This window comes from Bison bison, unplaced genomic scaffold, assembly GCF_000754665.1.
Source record: "Bison bison bison isolate TAMUID 2011002044 unplaced genomic scaffold, Bison_UMD1.0 scf7180017864503, whole genome shotgun sequence".
NCBI lineage: Eukaryota > Metazoa > Chordata > Mammalia > Artiodactyla > Bovidae > Bison > Bison bison.
In genome coordinates, this window is record NW_011495061.1 from 8,027,220 (window position 1) to 8,053,649 (window position 26,430).

At 42.9% G+C, this 26,430-nt stretch overlaps 1 protein-coding gene across 1 annotated transcript in view; it reads right to left on the reverse strand.

The window, feature by feature from the left end:
* The window catches only part of GALNT18 (polypeptide N-acetylgalactosaminyltransferase 18), a 357,593-nt gene that overhangs the window by 88,559 nt on the left and 242,604 nt on the right, over positions 1 to 26,430 (reverse strand). The window contains exons 5-7 of the mRNA XM_010829347.1: positions 25,430 to 25,613; positions 23,699 to 23,896; positions 18,586 to 18,700 (exon numbers count right to left, since the gene is read on the reverse strand). Of these exons, the coding sequence (XP_010827649.1) occupies positions 18,586 to 18,700; positions 23,699 to 23,896; positions 25,430 to 25,613 (497 nt within the window). The remainder of the gene's footprint in view (positions 1 to 18,585; positions 18,701 to 23,698; positions 23,897 to 25,429; positions 25,614 to 26,430) is intronic.

Consider the following 26,430-nt stretch of genomic DNA (forward strand, 5'->3'; position numbering starts at 1 on the left):
CGTTTACTCCTTGGAAGGAAAGTTATGACCAACCTAGATAGTATATTCAAAAGCAGAGACATTACTTTGCCAACAAAGGTTCGTCTAGTCAAGGCTATGGTTTTTCCTGTGGTCATGTATGGATGTGAGAGTTGGACTGTGAAGAAGGCTGAGCACCGAAGAATTGATGCTTTTGAACTGTGGTGTTGGAGAAGACTCTTGAGAGTCCCTTGGACTGCAAGGAGATCCAACCAGTCCATTCTGAAGGAGATCAGCCCTGGGATTTCTTTGGAAGGAATGATGCTAAAGCTGAAACTCCAGTCCTTTGGCCACCTCATGTGAAGAGTTGACTTACTGGAAAAGACTCTGATGCTGGGAGGGATTGGGGGCAAGAGGAGAAGGAGACGACAGAGGATGAGATGGCTGGATGGCATCACTGACTCGATGGACGTGAGTCTGAGTGAACTCCGGGAGTTGGTGATGGACAGGGAGGCCTGGTGTGCTGCAATTCATGGGGTTGCAAAGAGTCGGACATGACTGAGCGACTGATCTGATCTGATACCCAGTGTTAAACATTGTACACCCTATGTGATGTGTGTATACCTTACAAATAATGTCAAATGAATGAATTGCATTAAATGAACATATAAAATTATAAGTTGAGTGATTGTATGTCCTGGTTTGCTTGTGACAACACTGATTCATACCTGCTGTTTCAGTGCAACAATTAGCAGTACCCTCTTTAACTCTCAAAAGTGTTCTGTTTTGGATAATAAATTGTCATTTCTGTATATATTTATTATTTATCTGTATGCCAAATTTATCAGGCACAATCTGATTTTAGAAACATTGAAATCCAAGATAAGCATCTGTCTTGAAGTCATGGTATTATTAATATTTTCTCTTCCTTACTCCACGATTTCTTTATAGGACTAACAATTCTAAGGTAGTGGAAATGACACAAGTCATCAAGATCCTCTGTCACTGATGAGCAGCATCTGAAGCAGTCATAATGAGTAAAGCCAGGCCCACTGCATTGAGTGTGGCCTATACCAAGCAAGGAAAGAGGCCGCATTCATTAGACTTTCCAAAACAGTCCAGACACAGAGAGAAACAGGACTTCAGGGAGGACGTGTGCCCTGGGGGTGTTACTGGGGGTTAATTCTATCTTCAGGACTGACTTCATGTGCAGGTAAGCCTGCTTGATGGAAACACTAGTATGTGGCGATAATTCCTGCAAACCATCACTGGTGAGCACTGGGGGGTTTTCCTCACTGGGAACTTGTACCTTGCATTGCTTTACAAAGTGAAGTGCATTTGCAATGAGAGTAGATGTCTCTGAATTCCCCTTCTGTGATTTCAGATTTGTGAACATCAGGATTTTTCAAAAGAAAACCACAAGAGTGTCTGGATGGTGATGATGCTGATACTGCTGCTGAGGCTGAAGAGGTAGAATGGGAGGAGGAGGAGGAGGTGAGGAGGAGGGAAGGAGAGGACGTGAGGAGGAGGGGAGGAAGATGGGGAAGAGGCAGCAGTCCCTGCTCAGCTTCTACCAGTCATTCTGAGGAACTGATTTTGGCCTTGCCTGGTGGTCCCTTCCTGGAAAATTGGAAACATGATGTATTGGTGGCAAAGAAGTTACTTTCCAACGGCACAATACAAAGCAGCTGCTGCTGCTGCTGCTAAATCGCTTCAGTCGTGTCCAACTCTGTGCGACCCCATAGACGGCAGCCCACCAGGCTCCCCCGTCCCTGGGATTCTCCGGGCGAGAACACTGGAGTAGGTTGCCATTTCCTTCTCCAACGCATGAAAGTGAAAAGTGAAAGTGAAGTCACTCAGTCGTGTCTGACCCTCAGCGACCCCATGGACTGCAGCCTACCAGGCTCCTCCGTCCATGGGATTTTCCAGGTAGGAGTACTGGAGAGGGGTGCCATTGCCTTCTCTGGAGGTAGGGCGGGGTGAGATGAATTGGGAGAGGATGGACGTATATACACTGCTGCTGCTGCTGCTGAGTCACTTCAGTCGTGTCCGACTCTGTGCGACCCCATAGATGGCAGCCCACCAGGCTGCCCCGTCCCTGGGATTCTCCAGGGAAGAACACTGGAGTAGGTTGCCATTTCCTTCTCCAATGCATGAAAGTGAAAAGTGAAAGTGAAGTCACTCAGTCGTGTCCGACTCTTAGCGACCCCATGGACTGCAGCCTACCAGGCTCCTCCGTCCATAGGATTCTCCAGGCAAGAGTATGGGAGTGGGGTGCCATCGCCTTCTCCGATACAAAGCAGCAGGCAGACTCAATTAAAGAAAGACAAAATTTTAAAAAAAGAAAAGAAAAGGAGAGAGAACCTGACTCTCTGGAGCTTTAAAACTCATTGCTGGCTCCCAGGTTTTTTCTCCCCAAAATCAGGAAATTAAACACTGATACATGACTATTGTCTAATCCACAGCCTATAATCAAATTTTGTTAATGATCACAATAATGGCCTTTATAGCTATTTTCCCTTTTGGTCCCATCTTTTTAAGAAAGTAAAACATTTTCTTCAGCTTGGCTCTCAAAATCTTTTATCAATTGTTACCTTTTCTGTGCATCTTATTAATTGTACTTCTCTAAGGCTCCCTCATTGAACACAATTAAAAAAACCTAAATGTGAAGACCCTTCCAGAGTAAATTTGTCCATGGGCCCTCTCCTCCTTCTGCTCCCCACCATTTCTAGCTAATTACTTCATTAAGTACTTTTTTAATTACTTTGTTCTTTAGGGATTAATTTTGCACATATCTTTACTAATCGTAAACTTTTACAACATACAGTTAGGCTGCGTCTGTTCAGCGGCTGGTTTGTAATTGCAGAGTTACTCTGTGGCTGCTGAGCTGAAGATAATGTGCTGAGGCAAAGAGCCTTCCTCTTGGTGTTTTCAGATGCCTTCTGGCCACCCAGCATGGCAGAATAATTGGCTCTGGGCTGCTTGGGGGCACCAAGCTCCCCTCCCACGTGGAGATCACAATCAGAAAAGGCCTCCGATTCTGGAGGTTTAGGGTTCATAGGCCCCAGGCTGCTCAGACTTCATGCGCCCTGGGGATTTCAGGCCCCCTGGTCCTTGGAGGCCAGGCCCAGTGGCCACATGCCAACAGATCAGGACTGGCTATGGCAGACCTCCTAGAAGGAAAATGCCAACTCCTCTCTCAAGGTCAAATCCACACATTCCCAGGGCCCTTGTACATGGCCTGTCCCTGCAAGCAGTTTTTAAGGAATCCTTCTCCCTGCATTCATGGTCATATAAATCTCTAAACTCCCTACCTCTGCAGTCTCTCCTCTGACATCCATATTCCATCATCACCTCCTGCCCCCAAAACTCCCCTCAAAGCCTTCTTCCCCTCACATCTGGATGCCCCTTCTCCACTCATATCCTCACAGTACCAGGTGGGGATTTAGAGGTTTTGGCACCATGCAGGACCATGTTCAAATCCCAGTTTTACCAAACTCTTTCACTGCAGGACCTGGGCAAGTGACTCAACCTCTCTGAGCCTCAGTCTTCTCGTCTGTAAAATGAGGATAATAATTCTAGCCTTTCATGGTTCCCAGGAAGAAATGATGTACAGAATAAAACTCACTGGGATGTAAGAAGCCCTATGAGGGCACATCCTAGCTGATCCTGTTCACCACTGTATGCCCAAAGCTTAGCACAGTGTCTAGTGTTAAATACATAAAAGCACAAAGTAAACAAGAACGGGTAGCTATTATCGTCAGTGGTCATTTTAGCGTGACTAGTGCACTCCTGACATGCTTCCCTTGGCATCTGGGGTTTTCCACCAACACAGCTCTCTTTCTAGTCGACTCTTCTCTGTAACTATGGGCACCACCCTGCCACCCACCGTATTTCCTATGCCCATGCTCAACTCTAAAATCTCTTTTTAGTTCAGATTTTCATCCTCTCTGGGATCCTCCATCCTCTATCCTTGACTGGGCACACAGAGGGTACCCAGGCCCTGTCTCACCTGCAAACCTTCTCTTTACCTTTAGTTAGATAGTTCTGGCTTCTTGCAGAAGTCAAGACCCAGGTCTTAAATTTCTCCCCTAATGCCACTATCAGCAACTAACACAGTGCTAAGGGAACACGTGGACAATGCTTCAGCTAAAGCTTGGAGTCACTGGGCAAATTCCCTCAGGAAAAACAAAAGCCTGCAAGCTTGAAACCTGTGTTTGATGTCTTGAAACTTTTGGCCTCAGAAGATGGCAGAAATGAATAGTTATTCCATTTTATGGCTGTGAGCTGTAGGTTTTATTTACCCCATGGCAGCAGCTGAAGGACAATGCCACAGCAGATTTCAATTCATGACAAAACGGTCTAAAACAGAGGCAAGGCTCATGTCCCCACCCACCCACAACACATGCACACACACACACACACACACACACAGAAGGATGTGTTATTCTAAGCTCTCAGATTATTCTGAACTCCAGCTCCAGCTGGCCTAGCCCAACCATAACATTTAGAAGCGATCAGAGACTAAAATCCAATTTAAGGTGTTTAATTTTCTCTGTCTCCGGGGATGGGAGGTCAGAGAATCTGCTTGCAGCCTTTCTATGAGGTGTTGCTTCTGGTGGTTTCCTGAGACCACAGTTGAGCAAGAATGCTGGTGCCCACGTCCCTTCTCTTCCTTTTCAAGTCTCTCTCTCACTGTGCTGGCAGAGACTAGCTGACTTACCTAAAATTGTGGTGTCCAGTGGCATTGTCCTCATGGCTGGGTGAGATCAGTTATGGTGTTAGCCATGAGCTAACTCAGTCCACTAAGCCCAAGGCCTCTGGAGAGAACCACGTGGTCCCTCAAGTGCTTCAAAAAGCAGGAGGCTTGTCAAGCAGACATTCACTTGCCTGAGCCTTTTTCACTGGTAATTTTAGCAAAGTCTCTAGCCTTTTAACCCTAGATACATTTTGTAAAAATCTCAAATAATGGCAATGCCTGTCCTGAGCAGTTGCTATACCCCCTACTTTGCTTTCTCTTCCTCCTCTGTGTCTCTGGCTCCCTGAACCCAGGTTTCTGACTTCCTGTCTGTTACGGGCATTTCTCCTTTGGCAGCTCCTCAATCTACCTCTTTTCTGAGGCTCTGGACTCTGGCTTTCAGCTCAGCTCTTGTCTCTGTCACCTCTTCTCGTGTTGAAGTCTCCTGCAACCTCAGGCGGAGAAGGCAATGGCACCCCACTCCAGTACTCTTGCCTGGAAAATCCCATGGATGGAGGAGCCTGGTGGGCTGCAGTCCATAGTTGGACAAGACTCAGAGACTTCACTTTCACTTTTCACTTTCATGCATTGGAGAAGAACACTCCAGTGTTCTTGCCTGGAGAATCCCAGGGACAGGGGAGCCTCGTGGGCTGCCGTCTATGGGGTCGCACAGAGTCAGACACGGCTGAAGCGACTTAGCAGCAGCAGCAGCAACCTCAGGTGAAGACACCATGTGATCCTGTCTGATCCAAGCCTATCTCCCATAAGGGATTTGAGCAGAAACCTCAAGCACTGAAATGGTATTGTGGTCATTTTCCAAAGCGATGCTGGCCCAGGTTTAGCTTCTGAAATTCAACTTTATGCCCTGGGTGATTTTAAATCCTGAAGGCAGAGGTGGATGAGTACTGTGACACAGTGATAAGGCATGAGCCCTGAACCACTCAGGCTAGTTCTGATCTTGAGTGACTTGGGGAGGCATTTTATTCTGTTACTTCCAGTTTCCTAACTTACAATATGGGGATAACAACATGGACCTCATGGGACTCACATTAAAATTAACCAGATAATATATATAAAGTGATGGTATTCAATAATGGAAGTTCCTCTCATTATTATTATCTTCCAGACTTGTGGCCTGATAGTTTATCAGCTGTGGAGCATGTATGAAATAATAGCTTTATGAAATAATAACCTTCTTTTGTTGCCCAAGAATCAATGTCACTTAGCCAAATCTTAGACATTGCAGACCTAGAAAGGCCAGTGACGGTAACCAAGGAAATGTTTGCCTGGGCTCTCAGCAAATAGGTCATCCATCATGAGTTTACCTTTTCCTTTTACTGAAGTCACTGGTGAAAATGTTGAACAAGCCAGGATGAGCAAAAAGCCCACCAAAGGCCACTTTCTGGATTGCCAATGACCACTCTTCTTCCTCATCTGATAACCCGGCTTGCCTGTCACCCTCTGTTTCAGCACCAAGTTACAGATCCCTAGTTCTCAGCCTTAGAGCTCAGCCATAGTCATGTTCTTTCTCAATCATCACTCTACACCTGTCACCTCAACTCTCCGGAATGCCTGTCCTCCTCTTCCCACCTGGACAAAACACTTTCATTCCTTAGGCCCAGGCTAAATGCTGCCCCCTCCGTGAAGCCTCACCCAGCTCTGAAGGGCTGAGTGGTCACTCCCTCAGCTACTACAATACAAAGTGATGGTGTTCAATAATGGAAGTTCCTCTCATTATTATTATCTTCCAGACTTGTGGCCTGATAATTTATCAGCTGTGGAGCATGTATCTGATTGCAATACACATGCAATATTCATCCTCGCCATTCTGATCCTGAGCACTGGGTTATGCCTTACTTAGGGCTTTAATCCAAATTATATTCACAATGATGAATTTTCATTCAGGAAATATTTTTGGAATAAATGTCATTAAGGGACTTTAACTCTCTAGGTCATTTTCTATATAAGGTAATTAAAATATATTTCCTTTCATGCTAATTTTCCCATTTTATTTTACTAGACTTATTTTCATAGGGGTTAATACTTTTTTGCATTGATTTTACAACTGGGATATGATTTATCTATCAGCATTTTTAAAATCTACATCTATTTTACAATTATGGCCTCCCTCACAAAGTGGTCATGATCTCACCAAGTTGAGTTTTTCTGAATCAAATTTTGCAGATGTAAATTATATTACTATTTATTTCTTCAGTCAGTCTTTTAACTTTCACTGTGTTCATTTTTTTTATTGCTTCAGTTCATGTTAATGATCTTTACTACTACTCACAATTTGGAAAAAGAATGATGGTTGGCTATTCAAAAAATTTTAAAGAATTATCACAAGAAATAGTGTCCGCAGGGAGCTGTGTACTTACTATGGTTGCCAAAGATAGATCAAAGAACAAAGAAGTCCTTAAAGTCACAATGGAGCTTTAGGTCATGACATCCTGTTTAGGCTCAAGACATTTTCTATAATCTGTTAGCTAGTACTTAGAAGATGGGAAGGTGGTTGTCTTTCCAGCTAGTCTGAGAGCCACTCAAAGACAGAGCTGTGTCATTCACCTCTAGTTTTCCAGCACCTGGCAAGAATGAATGAATGAATATATACATAAATCCACAAGCAGAACATGAGAAATCTGATCTGATTTCTTACCGAAGGCCACTACACTATGCCTACCTATATAAGGCATAATGGTTTCTGAAGCCCCTTTCCCTGAGTTCATATCTTAGCTTTACCATTTTCCTGGGACAAGTTATACCATTTCTCGATGCTTCAGTATATCCTCCTGGAAGCGAGGGTAATAAAAGATTCTGCATCACAAGGTGGCTGCAAGGATTAAAGGAGCTAATATATGTAAAGCACTTAGGATGGTAGCTCACATGTAATTATTGCCACACTTCTATTAACTATTTCAGTCATAAGTCTCATCTACCTTTCTAATTATACCGAGGGGTGTTTATGTTCCCTGTTATAGAGAGCTCATGATTCCATTTGCCATCCTTTCCTTTTTAATGATTCTAATCTTTGTTTCTTATATGGAATTGATATCTACATCCATTACAGCTTCCACCCCACTGTCCGTGGCTCTAACTTTCTGAGATATATAGAATAAAGTCTCTTACATTTGACTGGCCTTCAAACTTGACAGCTGTCCATTGAGCACTTACTAGTTTCCAAGCATCAGTATGAAGATTAACCAGCCATAAATCCTGACATTAAGTATTTTAAAGTATAGACAGAAAAGAAGTGGGAAAGATGCTATTTGGTTCTTTCATAGATCTTTTCTTCCTTTGAATCCAAGGTTTTCTTGATACACTGTTGGCAAGCCAAAATCCAACTTACAAACTTAATTCACAAACATTCATGAGTTTGAACATACAAACATAATATAACAGCTACATAATAGAAATTGTGTGATATTAGTACATGAACACACAAATAGATTAATAGAACTGAAATAAAAAAATCCAGAAGCAAACCCTAAGTATGACAATTTAGCCTATAATAACGGTAGTATTGTAAACCAGTGAGGAAAAGATGCAATTTTAAAAAGAAGGCATTAGGATAACTGGAGGGTCATTCAGAAAAATGAGACATTGGGTTCATTCCTCACACCATACATCAAGATCAATTCTGATGAACTGGAGATTAAAATGCAAAAAAACCAATCCTACAACTATTAGAAGAAAACATAGGTGACTTTTCTCTTTAAACTTAAAGTGGGTAAATTTTATTCTGACTAAACTCAGGAAGCAAGAAAGAAAAGCTAATGCATTTGCTTATGTTAAAAAAAAAAAAGGCATCTTTTGCATAGCAAAAAAAAAAAAAAACAAAAAAACAACCCAGCAAAACACCAAAAGCAAAATCAAAAGACAAGTAACACACTGGGAAAAAATATTTGCAATGTATATGATGGGGAAAGTATTACCATTCCTAATGTGTAAAGAGGTTCTAAAAATAAAGATTAACAATCCTATAGGAAAATGGGCCAAAGATAAGAAAAGCTCATGGAAAAAAGAAATGCTAATAGCCTTAATCATGTGAAAAGCTTCTCAACCTACTTCTTAATAAGAGAAACGCAAATTAAAACTACTCTGAAAACCGTTTCTCATATGTCAGATTGGAAAAACTCCAAATATTTCACAACATACTTTGTTCATTGACGGTGAGGAAACAGGCAGCTTCACCATTCCTGGTGGGAAAAATACTACTCTAGAAGGATATTTGATGTCTAGCAAAATTACACCTGTATTTGCCTTTTTATCTCACAATTTCCCTTTTAGGAAACTATTCAAACAATAATCCAGAAAAATATGAAAAATTGTATGCATGAGATGATTCATTACAGCACCAAGCACCAGAATAAACTATGAAATGTGCATGCATTGGAGCACCATGCGGCTATGAAAAAGCAATGAGGAATACCTCTATACACCATTGTAATCTTCAGAAAAAAATTTATATAGTGAAAAAAATCACAGCAGTGAAAAGTATACTAGCATACTTCTATTTATCTAAGAAAAAGAGATGTAAGTATATGCACATTTCCATTTTTTAAAAGGGTAAAATAAAACAAACAAGGTGTTTATGTTAGAGGTACTAAAGAAACAGGATAAAAAGGACAGTAATAGCAAATAGATTTTTCTGAATACACTTTCTTTTCTAGATTTGGTCTTGGAATTATGCAAATATTTACATAGCTGTAAGAATTAAACATGAAAAAAGCAATTCCTAAAAATCAAAAGCAAAATAAAAGAAATGAACCTATTTATTTGGTTAGTAGAATAATGCACAGAGAGGAACTATTCTAGTTTAAATCACAGTGATTTGACTTTACATTTCCAGTGGAATATAACCTAAAAGCAGAAAGAAATGCCAAAAAGAAAATTTAAACTGTTTTTAGTAATCATATCATTGGTGATAGTGTTCAGGGACAGTTATATGCATGCTAAGGAATAAAACAAATAAGTAATTATGTTGATGTCATTGAGAACCAGAATTTTTGGCATCAGAGAAAGGAAACAGAGCTGTAAGATTGATGAAATTAAGTACAAATCCTGTAGTGGGTTTCCCTGGTGGTCCAGTGGTTAAGAATCTGCCTGCCAGTGCAGGGAACACAGGTTCAATCCCAGGTCCGGGAAGATCCCACACGCAGTGAGGCAACTAAGCCTGTGTGCCAGAGCTACTGAAGCCGGCGCCCTAGAGCCTGTGCTCTGCGACAAAAGAAGCCACCACAATGAGAAGCCCGCTCACCGCAACTAGAGAGCAGGCCCCTGCTCTCTGCAACTAGAGAAAGCCCTCATGCAGAAATGAAAGCCCCGTGCAGCCACACACACACACACACACACACACACACACACACAAAGCCTGTAGTACTAAATTTGATTCAGAGAGATCATCATGAACATTGAAAGTGCTTTCTTTAAACAAAAAGAATATATCTAGCTCTAACCACTGAAAAGACCCAGAAATATGGACCAACTCAGTAGCAATGAATGCCTGTAGTGCCCAGACCTAGACTGTGATTTTTAAATACCACTTCTCACTAAAAGAAAGCTGAGCTCCTTAGAAAAAATGGCTGGTTACAAGTCTGGAGCAAGAAATGCATAGAGGGAACATTTCTGATGCCAGAGAAGTCATTAAAGAGGCAAAAGGACTCTTTCCTGAGGAACGAATGTCAATAGGCTCCCAATGGCCAAAGGTGAAAAAACTGCAAATCAATTAGGGTATTATATAAAATGAATTGAAACACATCAAATATGTTTAAAACTCAGTTCATAACAGTACTCAAAAACCTAATTGGCTCCCTCTAAAAGATGGTAGAGAATCAACTCATTATTTTGCAAACTGTAATAGAATTATTTATTCTGACTTTTCCTAATGAACTGTGTTGTATTTCCAGGCAACCAAAGAATGGATGACTATAAATGTCTATTTATGAAAGTTATTCCAGCTAATAAACAAAGAAGGAAAAATAAAATTAAAATATCACCATTTTCCAACCCTTAATGAATTACTTGATCTAGACACTAATCAGCAGTAACTGCTAACATCACAAACGGGGAGACAGCAAGACATTAGATACCGGGTGATGAAAGCGCGCACATATTGCCTTTGAAATATTCTTACTACAAAACTGAACCTACACCTCCAGGTCTAACTAGCAATTTAGAAGAAATATACAGAACAGGAGTGTTAGATGACATCAGGGAAATGCAATCAGAAAAACCTAGACTGTGGGAGTCTCCACAGGACAAATAACCTGGTCTTTTTAAAAATAAGTACAGGGAGAAAAAAAGAAATGGAGAAAGAAATCCAGTGGATTAATAGAGACTTATAAGACATTAATCAACTGGATCTTGATTCAAGCAAATTGTAAAACAAAGTAAAAACTGCTGAGAGAATTGGCGGAAATGTGAACACTGACTGGATAATTGATGGTATTAGGGAATTCTGTTCAACACTTTTAGGACTGAAATAGTATTGTGATCATGTTTCTCTCAAAAAGTTCTTATCTATTTTAGATGCATATTGAAATATTTTTTGATGATATAATATCTGGGATTTGCTTCAAAAAGCCAGAGTTAGGGAGAATTGGGTATGAATAGAGATTAAAACCAAATTGCCCATGAGTTGACAATGTTGATATTGGGTGATGGATGGAAGGGGATTTATTATACCATTCTCTCTATTTGGGGATATGTTTGAAATTGCCCATAATAAAGAAGCTTTTTTAAAAAAATTCCATTTATGATAGGGTATTTGGAATATAGAGTACAGTATCCTAGACATTATGTTACATGTTTTAGAGGACATTTGAACCTAGGTTCCAAATTCCCTTCCTATATGAGAGACAACATCATGTGTGATACTTGGACCCATGGAACTTGAAAAGAGGCATATGTGACCTGTCCCTGACCCCTGGAAGCATGTGCCTATAACCTAGGTTTAGCCAACTGTATGAGCTCATGCAGTACTTTGAATTTTGGTGACTGTCACCAAGACCCAAGCAATGGGACTGGCTTATAGCAGGACTATAATACTCTGTACAAATTAAAGTGTGCTTAAAAAAATAAAGCACTATATGAAATGTATGGTTGTATATTTATGGGACATAGATATATCTGCATGTATAATAATAATAGATATGATCATGTTTTGTATAGAGCACTTTATAGTTTACAAAGTATTTGAATTGATTTCTTGTTATCTTTATTGTTAAAATAATGATTATAATAATGAGATAATAAACCATAAGAAGGAATTAACATTTTTTGGCCAATATAAATATTTTTAATTGTATAACACTATTAGGATAGTAATATCTGGCTTGCCTATAGCACTTGATTGCTAGGTACATTAAATAGGATAATTGTAGGGAAACAGCTTTGAAAATACAGATGTCAAGGAATTTACTGCCTATATTTTCTTCTAGGAGTTTTATGGTTTCAGGTCTTATGTTCAGGTCTTTAATCCATTTTGAGTCCATTTTTGTGTATGGTTACATTTTTGTATTATGTTAGAAAATGGTCCAGTTTTGTGATTTTGCATGTGGCTGTCCAGTTTTCCCAATACCATTTATTGAAGACACCATCTTTTGTCTGTTGTATATTCTTGGTTCATTTGTTGTAAATTAATTGAGCATATATGAATGGGCTTATTTCCGGGATCTCTATTCTTTTCCTTTGATTTATTTGTCTGAGTTTATGCCAATACCATACTGTTTTGATTTACAGTTTTTTAAAGTGCTATTTTGGTTGCATTTCACATAATGTAATATGCAGTATTCAATATATTTGTTATATTGCTATATTCAGTTCAAAATAGGAGAAGGAAATGGCAACCCACTCCAGTATTCTTGCCTAGAGAATCCCATGGACAGAGGAGCCTGGTGGGCTGCTGTCCATAGGGTCGCACAGAGTCGGACATGACTGAAGTGACTTAGCAGCAGCAGTTCAAAATGTTTTAAAATTACTAGTATATTTCTCCTTTGACCTATGCTATTCAGAAATGTTTCACAATTTCCAAAAATATGGCTTCTTCCTATACTTTTTAGGTATAGATTTTTAATTTAATTCCATTGAGATCAAAGAATGTGCTTATATGATGTTACTCCCTTGAAATTGAATTTTGTGGTTGTTAGATGCAGTGTTGCTCATATGCCCATTTGATTTAAACTATCAATTATGTTGGTCTATCAATTACTGGGAAAATTTATTAAAATCCTCAACTACATTAGTGATGCTGTTGATGTCTCCTTTAAATTCTACCCATTTTATGTTTTATAAATTAAAGCTGTGCCATTAAGGTACATAGAAACTTATAATTTTCATATATTCCTGATAAACTTAACATACTTTCACCTTGTAGAAATCTACCTTATTTATCCTAAATCATGGTGCAATAGTATTTTTTTAAACATTAATTTAACTACAGCAACTTTCTTTTGATAGTATTTACCTGCCATGACATTCTCCATCTGTTTACATTTTAACTTATCTGTATTATCATATTTCAGGCTTATAAATAGACTACAGGTAAGTTCTAAAATCCAGTCTGCACATGTTAATCTTAATTTGGCCCATGCACGTTTACTACATTTACTGATATATTTGGATTATTTCTACCATTTCATATATTTTCTTCTTGAATTACCTGTCTTGTTTCTCTTTCTTACCATTTTCATATCTTGTTTTTTTCCCTCTACTTCTTTAGAAGTTAGACTTTCTATATCTATGATATTCATGGCTTCTCTAGGAATTTTAACAGATTACTTTATCAGAATTTAAAGTCAACTAGGATCTTCTCCATCTTCACAAACAATATAGACATTTTAAGCACTTTATTTATAATCACTCCCTCCCAACTTATTTGCAATTTTCATCATGCACTGTAATTTTGTTTTAATAACGCCACAATACACTACTGGTGTTAATAACTCTATAATACAGTACTAAAGTGTTATTTACCATGAATATTTCTTTACATTTACTCATATATCTGTACTTACTCATATATGAGCTAATTATTAATTTTTTATTTCAGAATTCCTTCTGAGCTCAGGAATACAAGTATCATTCAGATACTTGTGTCTGAAGTATATCCTTTAAAAACTTTTTAATGAGGATCTGTCAGTAGCAAACTCAGTTTTGTGTCAGAAAATAGCTTCCTTTTACCCTAGTTCTTGAAGGAATTTTTTAATTGAATGTACATGTAAAAGTTGGTTTTTCTCTAGCAATATAGAAGATGTTGTTTCATGGTCTTCTGGGTTCCACTATTACCACTGGAAAGTCTGTTGTTATTCTAATTATCATAAAATTTTAGGTAGTCTCTCTTTTCTGATTGTAAGGTCTCCTCGTCATCTTTGCTTTTCTATGGTTCCATGTCTATGGAACCCTATTCTATGTCTAAGTGTGAATATTTTTGTATTTATTTTACTTTGGACAGGTTGACTTCCTGAATCTGAGAATTGGTGTCTTTCAGCAGTATGGGAACATTTTCAGTCATTTCTCTTCAAATATTGCTGCTGCTTAATCCTCTTTCTATCATCACCATTTGGAATTCTAAGCTATTTGACCCTCCTTCTCATTTCTACATATCTCTCAACCTCTTTCTTTCGTATTTTTTTCCTTGTCTTCCCAGATGATTTTGAATGATTTCTTTAGCACTATTTTCCAGTTTACTTAGCTTTTCCCTTTAATATCTATCTAGCTGTTTAATCCATCCACTAAGCTTTTAATTTCCATTTTTATGTTAGTCATGTTTGAAATTCTATTTTTATCCAAATATGACTGGTCTTTTTATAGTCTCCTGCTTCATACTCATATTTAAATCTCTTTTAAAAGTTACTAAATACACAACTTATATCTTATATCTGATAGATTCAATGCTTGGAGACTTTGTAGATCAAATTTGGCTGTCCAATGCTTTTGCTGGTGTTTGCTCTTGGTTCTTTTTCCATTGTCTGCTTTATGATTAAAAAAAAAAGAAAACAACTTGAAATCACATTCCTTGGAACTCTAGCTAGGAGAAACTTTGTGGCCTGGGTCCTTCTCAGAGAGGATTTGTATACACTTTTGCAGATGCCTAAAAACTTCCAATAACTTTAAGCTAAATTTTCCTCTTGAGATTCTCTCGATTTTAGATGATAGGCACGAGGGAGGGGCTCACAGAGGAGAATTTTTCTTTTCTTCCTGGTCTAAGGTTGAGACAGGCAATCTTCACTGTAATAATGAAAATGTGGGTGGGAGTAGTTCTAGCCCACCTTTACATTCAGGTAATTGGCCTTTGCAGTCCCTGCTTTACGGGAGGTAAGGGGTAGGGGTTATTTTATTAGTCTCTTAATGTTGGTTAAGCCTCGCGCTTTGTGCTTTGTCGTTCAGTCGTGTCTGACTCTTTGTGACCCATGGACTGTAGCCTGCCAGATACCTCTGTCCATGGGGATTTTCCGGGAAAGAATACTGGAGTGGGTTGCCATGCCCTCCTCCAGCTTAAGCCTTAGTCTTTGTGTCCTGTCCTCTGTATACTCCATGAAACTGGGATATCATAAGCTTCAAGTTACCAGGTTCTTCAGATATAATGGACTCAGGCTTTCTCTGGTTCCTACTTTCACATAGGTTTTGGTGTTTGTATTGATTTCCTTGGGTTGTTATAACAAAGCATGGCCAACTGAATTATCTAAAACTACTGAAATGTACTCTCTCACAGTTCTGAAGGCTAGAAGTCTGAAATCAAGTATTGGTAGGCAATGCCCTCCCTAAAGCTCTGGGGAAGGATCCTTCCTTTCCTCGTCTAGCTTCTGGTAGCCACAGCATTCAGTGGCCTGTGGCATCATAACTCCAATCTCTGTCTCCATCTTCACATGGTCATCTTCCCTCTGTGTCTGGGTCCAAAGTCTCCTTCTTTTATAAGGACACCAGTCATACTGGATTAAGGCCCACCCTGACCCAGTATGACCTCATCTTAACCTGATTACATCTGTGAAGGTCCTATTTCCAAATATGATCATATTTAAAGGTACAGAGGGTTAGAATTTCAACATGTTTTAAAGGAGATTCAATTCAACCCATAACAGTTCCTAGCCACTTTTTAATTCCCTGCCAGCTCCTGAATTCTTTCTTATATATTCTAGTATTTTATAGCTATCATCGGTATAATCTTTCTGTCTTCTATTCAGTGTCAGCTCTTATTTCTCACTCTTTTCATTCTGCTTTCCCATAGCAGTTTCCTTCTTTTTTTCCTACTGACTTGTAGACTTAGAAATTGGGGAAAACAAGGCTTATTAGAATTGAGTGCAAAATAAGAATAAGGTTGTAAATGAAGACTCTGTGGACACGATTGTGTAAAGTAGAAGAAAATTACTGCATGGGCACTGTAATACTCTTTGGGGAATGCACAAGGAACATTTATTCCTAGATCACTGTGGTATATCTAGCTACGCTTTTGAATCATAAAGACCCGAGGGTGAATCTTTTCTCTGCCTCTTATAAGTCATATGACTTTGAGAACATATTATGTAAGCTTTTCATTTCACAACTTCCTCATCTGAAAAAGGGGGTATTATGATAACAGCTACTTTTTAGGGTGCTTTGCAGATGGATGATATAAGTAAACTGCCAGAGCAGGTATTGAATATTTGTGCAAATGACTCTGTTTCTATGTGCCAGATGGGTAAGGACTTTTGAATAAGTTGCCTCTGAATAAGTGAGGGGAGGAAAGCAATGTCTCTAACCTTTTTTTTTTTAATCACACGGCATGTGAGATCCTAGTTCTATGACCAAGGATTGAAACCAAGGTAATTCAAATTAACTAGCTTCTGTCCTCAACTCTGCCAGCCAACAAGTTGCTCGGTATCTGCTTTAAAAACCACGTTTCCTTCAACTCCATGACACTTCACCGCTGTCAAACAGGAGGGAACAGACAGAAAAAAAAAAAAAAGCCAGGCAACATTTTGTATTGTATTTTACACCCCCAGCACAAAACCCCCAAATTTTAAACAAGTATTGAAAGCCTCACCCAGGCCTATACTCCAGAACACCTTTATATTAATAATCTAGGCAAGGAAAAGCCAGAAATCTCCCACCACTCTGTGATTGACTCACATATATGTTGGAGGCAGAGTTCACAAATCTAATTCCTTTCCCCATTCCCAGACATTTTTACCCAGAAAGCCTAAGTGACTAGAGGCGGTTCTGCCCGTTCAGCCAATTCCTGGCAGCAGCTTCTAGTGAAAAATATTATGTTTGGGGGCAAGCATTTATCCAGGAGTGTTTGGAAATGAGATGGTGAGGACGCAAATGGTGACTAAATAACCGGTGTAGGGAGAGCAGAGGAATGAGGGCGATTATGCAGGCTCTGTCCTCTATGAATACATTAGCTCCTCAACGAACCCATGTATCTTGACTGCCTCCAAAGCAATTTCTTTGGGTTTCAGTGAATACAGGTGTATGGAAGTGTTCTCTAAGCTCGGCTTCAGACAGGCCGCTCCAGCCTCCAGAACTTAAAGCCCTAGCATTAAGCCTGGGTGACAAGCCAGGCCCATGCAGCCTGCCAGGCCATTATAGTTGTGAGATGCTCATTAGAGATGCCCAGTCTCCAGTCAGGAAAGGGCAGGGGCTGTCCAGCTCCAGTTGACTGCCCAGTGGGTAGTAGGGATGGCTAAGGAGGGTTATCCAAGCTGGAGTCCTTGAGTGGAAATGAGATTGGGAACAGGAGATGGCCAGATACAGACACTGAGGTCAAAGGGGCAAGAGTGGGGTCACTGGTGGGAACCAGGCAGATGCTAGGTGGCTGCATGGAGGGTTGGCAGTGAGGGGGAACAGCTTGGATGACTGCCTTGAACACAGTAGGTACGAGGGCTGGCCAGGGACTGGCAAGCCTATAGTGCATGTGGGCCAGGCTGCTTAAAGATCCCTGTGGAGAGGACAATGGGGACCACAGTGGGGACAAGCCCAGCTTGCATGTCGCTTTTTTCAAGAGGCGAGAACCACAACCTGGACAGAGAGGTGGTCCTCCCTTTACAGGGCGAGGCCCTTCCTTGCATCCCAGATCACACTTCTGTCAACTGCCAAGGGGTCAAATGTGTCTCTCAGTCATGGGGAAGGCTTCCTTTTGGAGTTACCTTTTCACAGGCCCAGAGAAAGGGGTCAGTGCCTTGGAAACATTCCTATATGATGAGAAAATAAATGGTGCCTAGTGTGGACTCACACCACACATTGAGAGCTGCAAAGGGCCCTGTACTTTGGGGTAGGATGGTGGATATCTCTGGAGAGTGATGTGAGGCATGTACGTGCCTGAGGGTCTGAACCACGTTGGGGGTCAGGAACCTGCACGGCGTGAGCCTGGCTGTGCTTTGCTGTTTATACTCCACGAGTTTATTTCTCTGTGGCACTCTCTTGACAAAGTCTTTAGGAAGGTTCTGTGGGCCACTGTGGAGGAGATGGAGAATAACAGAGAAACCCCGAGGGGAGGTAACAGTGAAGAGAAGCGGCTCTGAGGGTCCCTCTTATTCATCTCCCTGTTCCTGGAGCTCCCTTTTGCTCACTCCCTGTGAAACCTGCATTTGGTTTCAAAACAGAGGTTTACTTCCTTGATTTGGGAGATCAACTCTCTCATGTTTCCACCTCAGCAAAAACAGTTTCTGATGTTCTTTTCTTCCTGAAAATTCTAGAGGCCCCAACCTGTGTCTCTATCCCATCCCTAGCAGCCCTGATCACATATGCATGGGCCTAGCAGCCCTGATCACATATGCATGGGCCAAGGTTAGGGACTGGACGTTCAGTATCAGTCCGCCACCGTCAAGCCTAAACCAAATTTCTGCACCCCCTGGACTCATTCACCCACTGGGGAGCTGAACGAAGCCTTCCTGGTGAGAAACCCTGCTCACCCTGATCCCGAGCTCGACATTTTCACCTCCGTAGACCTCCATGCCTTCGTCCAGCAGGCCGATCTCCTGGAAGTACTGGCGGTCCACGATGAAGCAGCCGATGAGGGCAGGGCTCCTGCAGGGCATGGAGAGATGGAGGGCAGTTAGCAGAGGGGCCGTCTCATGGGGGTCAACAGAACAGGAAGCACAGTGCTGTCTTCCTGCCAGGAGGGTCTGGCCTTCTCCCTTCCTTTGCTGCCAAAATTGGCAGCCTCGTTCTCTGAGTGGCTCCCCCAGGTCCACCCTCACCAACTACTCCAGGGAGCCTTTTCCATTAGGACAGAGGCAGACAGCTCCTGTCCTGTGACCAGGCATTGTTTTTGGTGGTGGTTGCCTGTGTGTCGACCAGAGAAGTAATGCTTAGTCTGCCAGTCTTGACCACATTGTATCTCTGGCTGTCCTGACCCCTGCATTTTGAACTACAAAGCTGGCCTCTGTTGCTACCTGTGTACCACAACAACTTCCCCATTCTTCACCTTGGTCCTTTTAGAGAGATGAGCTGGGGCTTTGGATAGCATAGTAAATCATTTGGATTTTATCTGTGGATAAAGGAATGTCAACGAAGAATTTTAAGCAGACAGTGGTAATAAGCAGATCTGTGTTTATAAAAAGAATACTCTGGCAGCCATGGGGTGATCGATTGGAGGAGATTGGGTAGAAATCGAGGAATCCGGTTGGGAAGCTTACTGTTATATCCAGGTGAGCAATGATGAAGACCTGGGCTGGAGTACCAGGAATGGAGATAGGGATTGTTTAAAGACATATATGGAGGTAAAATCAGCAGAAGTTTGAGACAGATGAACTCTGAAGGTGAGAAGGAGGAATCTGGATGTCAGCTGGCCTTCTGCTTGGGTGATGATGGGGTGAGGGCCATTGCTAGGTGGATAGAGAAGAAGCTGGTTTTAGAAGAAAGAGGGATTCCATGCTGGGAAAACTGATCTTAAGGTGCCTCTGGGTCACCAGGGGGAGATATCCAACAGGCAGGGCCTGGGTGGCTGGTCTGGGTTGGAATTCAGCAGTGGTCTTAGGCTGGAGCAACGTGCCACACAGCTGGAGGGGCCAGGAACTGAAAGGCCTCTCCTAGTAAGCATGATTGCGGGGCTCATGGCTGTGTGCAGACACCCAGCTCAGACTGTCACGAGGAAATTTACATTAGGTGAATCAGCAAGAGACCAAGTGGGTTGCTTCTCTGCTGAGAGCATCATCTTACACAAATAACATTAAATTGTTCCATTGCACACTGCTACCACGTCTAGCCCCTGTGCAGCATCTTATCAGCTGGTGGCTGAGAAACTGGAGGAGAAGAGAAAGAAAAGGAGAAATGAAGAATACTCAGTGATGAGAAAACTGTCACTCAAGTGCAAATGGACTCATCTTTGAAATTGGAAACTCATCAAGGTGGAGAAACAGCTATTTTGCAGGCCATTTCTTTGGAGAATGCTGATGCAGGAGACTGCTTGGGTAGAGACTGGTGCTTTGGGGTCCCTACCCCTCCTGCTTTCAAATTCAGTCAGTCAGTTCATTTGCTCAGTTGTTTCCAACTCTTTGCAATCCCATGGACTGCAGCGTGCCTGGCCTCCCTGTCCATCACCAACTCCTGGAGTTTACTCAAACTCATGTCCATTGAGTCAGTGATACCATCCAACCATCTCATCCTCTGTCGTCCCCTTCTCAAATTGCAGCCTTTTATTCTGAAAGGACTCAGCTTCCGCATGAAGGCATCCAGGGCAGTCAGTACAACCCAATCCATTGCTCCTTTAGGCTGAGTTCTGGTGGGGGGTACTTGACCTGCCCTTAGAGGTGACTGCTAGGGGAAAGGTTCCCCATTCTGGCTGTGCATCTCTGAAAGAAGTTCCCTAGCCTCCCTGAACCTCTGATTCCATATCTATCAAATAGAATCAACTATAACCTCACAAGGATTAAATTAAATAATATAAAGCACTTGAAAACCTCTCGTACATAACTGGAACTCAAAAGATCATTTTTAAAAGATGCACTTGTACACTGAAGAAGCCCAGAGAATCCTCTCTCTAAGTGCACAGTGATTTTAAAACATCAACCCTGCAGAGTTAACATCAGCATTTTCCTTGATGTTACTGAAGTGCTGAGCAGGGTAGGGCATTCCAGGATACAAAGGAGGGAGCCTTCCCCTCATGGCCAGGCCCAGTCAAAGCAAGAACAGAATCTAAAATAGTTTCTCTTGGAAGAGCACAGGCATCCTCAGTCTATTACTTATTAACTGGCTAGGGTATTAAGTGGACCCACTCAGCCTGAAAGTGTTATTGATTTATATCTTGCCTTATTCTCCAAAGGGTTAGAAATAGTTTATAAGAAAAAGTAAAATACATTATAAAAAAAGAGATAAATGTCTGAAAAGCTAAAATTTCACCCCAAATTAGAGGTCAGTTAGAATGCATGAGTCTTCCTTCATGGTTCTTAAAGTAGACCTGCAAAGTTGACCCTAAACTTCCTGGTGGCCAAAGAGAAACACACAGGCCTTAGAAATAAGATTCAGAGTTCCCATGTGGAAATGTTATACTAATTTCTCAGGAATAGAAAGCTTTCAGTTTGAAAGAAATTTCTCAGGTCAGTCCTCTTAAAGAGGTCACTTTGGGTCGTAGTGAACACCAGTCTCAAAGCCATCCCTTTAGAGTTCAATAGAAGATCTCTCTGGGCTCTGTTTACAGCTTACATCATCTGTGGGCAAAGCATTAAAGTATAGCTCCGAGGAAATAGGAGCCAAGGTGGGCAAGATACATATGTATAACCCACAGCTTGCTGTGAGGCATCTTCATCTTCCTATGGGGTATAAAACCAAGAATGTTCTTTCAAAGTCTTCCATTAATATAATTTCTTCCATTAATATAATTTAAAGTTAAAATTTTAAAATTAATTTTTGTATTGGAGTATAGTTGATACACAATGTTGCATTAATTTCTGTTATACAGCAAAGTCAGTCAGTTATATATACTTATCTATCCAGTCTTTTTTAGATTCTATTAGCACACAGGTCATTGCAGAATACTGAATGGAGTTCCCTGTGCTCTGTGTGCACACATGCTCAGTCACTTCAGTCTTGTCTGATTTTTTGTGACTCCATGGACTGTAGCCTGCCAGGCTCCTTTGTCCACGGTACTCTCCAGGCAAGAGTACCTAGAGAGTACTGGAGATGATTGCCAGGCCCTCCTCCAAGGGATCTTCCCCACCCAGGGATTGAACCAGTGTCTCTTATGTGTCCTGGATTGTCAAGTGGGTTCTTTACCACTAGTGCCACCTGGGAAGCCCTCCCTGTGCTATACACAGGTTCTTACAATGATCTATTCTATATAGAGTAGTGTGTATATGCCAGTCCCAATCTCTCAATTTATCCCTCCCTCCTTCTTGCTTCAGTTAAGTTTTTGATATAGATTAGGTGATGGAATATTTGAGGTTCAGATGATACTCTTTGTCAGGAACCTAGAATGCAGGTTTAATGATTAAGTCCAGGCTGATGCATTTAGAGATGAGGAGAGCAGAAGCAGCTAGTACCAGTGCACAGACTTCGGCACGAACGCTCAAGGTGTGATGGTCTATTTTCCACCAATAGGGGTCAGCAGACCTGGGGGTAGAATTCAGCCACATCAGTTCTGAGCTCAACAGTGGGTGCCTGGGAGGATGGTAGGCGTGGAATCTAGCTGATCTGGGTGCGGATCCTGTCTTCACTGGCTGGAGCCTTTGGCGGGGCCATTCCCCTTTGTCAGTCTCTCTTTCCTTATCTTGTGAAAGGGGAATGGCACCGTGAGCTGTCCCCAGGCTATGACAAAGAGCAGGTGAGACCACGTGTGTAAGAGGCCCAGTGACCTCTCAGCAAACATTTGTTAATAATAACACAGAAGTGTGGCACAGGCCAAACAGATAGGTGACAGAGACAACGCAGGAAAGACAGGTGGAGTTCTCTTCCATCTTGTTTTAAGTATGAATATGGCTTTTTTCTTCTGGCAAGGAAAAATGCAATCCCAGATAATAATCACCCATTTTCAATTATATTTTTCATAATCTTTCTCCTTCACATAATACAAAGCAACACCAGTTTTTAATCTCCTTTTTCATTCCAGGAACTGTCCCCTAGGCCACCTTCTGATGCCATCTGTGTATTTAATGGGCAGGGCTTTGCAGGGAGCATATAGGCACCTGGTCAGTGATTAACCAGGTAGAAATAAAGGCTGGTGTGGCTGGCTTTTTCAGGAGTCCTGACCCATAAGAAAAAGGCCACGTAGAGGAGTCACTTGAGTGTCTCTAAAGGCAGCAGCAAAGACAGAGTTTGGGATCTTAGCACGGCAGTTTGGAGCCACTTTTGACTGAGTCCTGCAGGGTAAGCTCAAACATCAGCCAGGCATACAAGTGCCATGGGGTGCGCCAGCCTCATTGCCTGGGGCTGCCGCCTCCCTGTTCTCCTTCCTCCCAGACCCTCTGAACCTCCTCTGTGTCCATGAACTCACTCTGCTCCTGTGAATATGCGTGTCCTTGCTCCAACCCGCAATCTCCTACTTTCCCATAAAAACAAGTGTGAATATTACACTCTCTATAAAGGATCCCCACCCCCACACTTCCCATCAGCATGGGGAATAATTTGTTATTCCAATTATTTTGTCCGTCTTCCCTATATTCTAGGCTTTTGAGGGCAGGAATTGAGTGGTGATCGCTATAGATCCCCAGCACACAGCACATAGTTGGCACCCAGCAGGGGTCCCACAGCGATGTGTTGAAATGAGTAATTTTGAGCCTTTGAATGGGTTCTGGATGCCACAGCTTTTTTAAAAGGGATCATCAGTATGTATACCTATGGGTGATTCATGTTGATATATGGCAGAAACCAATACAATATTGTAAAGCAATTATACTCCAATTAAAAATAAATAAATTTAACTTTTTAAAAAAGGGATCACAGAGGCTGTAAGCTGTGACTGAAGGTCATTTGTAATTTCTCCCCACCACCCATAATGGGGCTGGAGTTTGGTGAATGAGGGTCAGGCTGGGCGGGGAGCCCTTGTCTGGAAGTCAACACAGGGAGACTCCCCAGGTAAGAATACATTACCTGATCGGGGCCGTGGAGTTCTCCAGCTTCCACCAGGCCTTGGGGGGGTTGAGGTAGCGGCACCACAGCTCCCAGTCAAAGCCCTGGGCCGCCAGCGGGTACTCTTCTATCTCAAAGTTGTCGTATTTGATGTTGTCAAAGGATGGGGAGATGATCCGTTTCCGGTTCTCCTTAATGCGGGTGAGCACGGGTTCAGCCCTAGGCAGGGAGGAGGGGGAGGGAGATTGGCATCTTTATTAGCTCCTTCCCCCGCAGAAGGAGGAAGGGACTCCCGGCTCTCTCCTCCAGGGGAGAGCTGCTCTGCCTCCCACCCCCATGCTGCTGGGTTACACGAGGCTGGACTCCTCATTCAGCGTGAACCAGTCTGAGCGGACAGATTCTTAGTACCTTAGATCCTGATGTCTGCTTGGTTTCCTTTATTCCATTATAAAAAATAAAGAAATCAAGACTCAAGAAAGAAGAAAGAAATAGTTCTGAGGTTCCACGGAAAGCTTTCAACTTGGGCTTTGATTTTGCTAAAATTCAGCGTGTCACCCAGGAGGAAAAAGCAGATGAGGACGGCAGACACACGGAGGCGAGAACAAACGTGTCTCCACCCATCCTGCGGTGCCTCTTCAGCCCTTCCAGGCATGCCACCCCTACCCCCCCACCCCACCGCCCAAGGAGAGGTAAGCGGGGTCGTGCTTCCACAGAGCCCGAGCCCCCCTGGGTACCAGGCGAGCAAAATGTTTGCAGACAGGAATGATAAGCTTCTCATTAATAATGCATTTGTTGCATAATTGTTTATTCAAATCTGCTTGAAATAGTAAGTGTCCCTCTCTTCTCCTGGCCATAAATCCAATGAAAATGCTTTTTAAACAGTCACAAATGGCAAGCAGGGACTTCAGCTATAAAAAATGACTGCGTTGCAGCCTTAATTCGGACCTGTTATGTCAAAGTATGCTGTGTGCATGCCTGCTGTTCCCTCCTGCCAAAGGACCCTCCTCACTCTACTCTGGGGAGGCAGAGGGTGGTGCTCAGAGTTCAAGAGGGACAGCAGACCCCAATGCTACCAGGCATGGTGGCTAAGAGGGCGGTACACTTGGCCATCCCCAGCACCCAGGCCCCCCCACCCCCAGGCTCTCTGCAGAGCCACACCCAGTGGACCACACAGCATGCCCTTTGGCCTTCAGGGATGTCAGCATCAGGTACCTTGTCTCTTCTTGGCTGAAGCCACTGAGGCTTTGCCCCACTCAGCACCTGAGCAGCCCTGGCCAGAGAAAGAAAGGTGCTCTAAGACCTAGTTTTACCAGTGGAATGAATCTGAGATTTTCTGCTACCTCTGATCTGGAATCTGGAGGGAGCCCAGGGTACTTAGCTCCCTTTGCTCTCTTGGTCTTGGCCCTGTCTGTGGGCTGGGCTTCAATTCATGTCTGGTCCAGCTCCCTTTCCTGGGGGTTGCAGCCTGGTCCTTGGTTGGGCTGGAACTCTCGCTCTGCCCCAGGCATTTACTCTTCTCCCCCATCATGTCTCCTAGAGGACCACGTCGGCCCTTATGCCACCAACCCTTGAGACACTGTGTTTTGACCTGTTGATCCCTGACCCTTTCCCACCCTGAAGGGCCAGCATGGTGCCTGGGCACCTGCACACCCAGATGCTGACTCCTTTCCCCATCATGACAGAGATCCCAGTGGGCTTTGCAGCCTGGACCACACTGGGACTCAACTTCCTCAGCTCCCAACGGGCACTTACCAGCCCACATTGAACTCCACGTGGGCATCAAAGAGAGCCACTACAGGGGCAGTGGCGGCCCTCCAGCCGCTGACCCTGGAGCGGATGAGGCCTTCCTGCTTGCTGTGCCGCACGACCTTGATGAAGCCTGGCTTCTGGCCGTTCACCTTGTCCACGTACTCTGTCAGCTTCTCCTTCAGCTCCTCTGTGAGGGAGAAAATGCACTGTTAGCATGATGACGACGTTCACCCTTCCAGGGTGAGCTGACCCTAGAGAGAGGCAGGAGGGGCCGGTCCCCTCCCCGGGTCTTCCTTGGAATTCCCCAGGATGGCCAACACAGCTCAGCTTTGTGGAGAAAAACGGAGGTGAAAACAGTATTTATTATGCCCAGCAACACGAAGTGGGTCACCTGCTTCACACACGGTGCATTTAATCTTCACAACAGGCCCTTGGGAAAATCCAGCTCTGAAGTTTGATCAGTTTGTCCAACACCCTGAAGTTATGAGTTGGCGTTCAGTTCAAGCCAGGTCTAATGACCTCAGAAGCCCCATTCTTTCTCATCTGTTCAGGGTCTTCCTTCTTCCCCAGTGTTCTCCATCAGTCCTCCCCAATCCCCAGAGAAAGCTCCATATACAAAGATTATAGCTTGAGACCCACTCCTTGCCTAGAACTCCATCTTTCCAGGAAGTGGATGACCAAGAGCTGTGTAAGTGGCTGGCATCAATTTGTTGCTGGGTGTCCCTGGGCCTGGCTGAACATCCAATTCCCCTGCATCTTCATAACCACATATGACCCCACAGCAGCAGAACAGGGCAGCACGTTCATCGTGTTTTCCATAGCTGCTCAGGCAACACAGTATGACACCTCCCTCCTCCCAGACAGTGGCCTAAGTGGGCCGCATTCACCCACTTCCAACCACAGTACTTCCCTAGGACTTGATTTCCAACTGCCCCGCCTCCCATCTTCCCAGCCTGCCCATGCCCAGGCTCTGGGACAGACCCAGGTGGGCTGAGCCCTGTGTG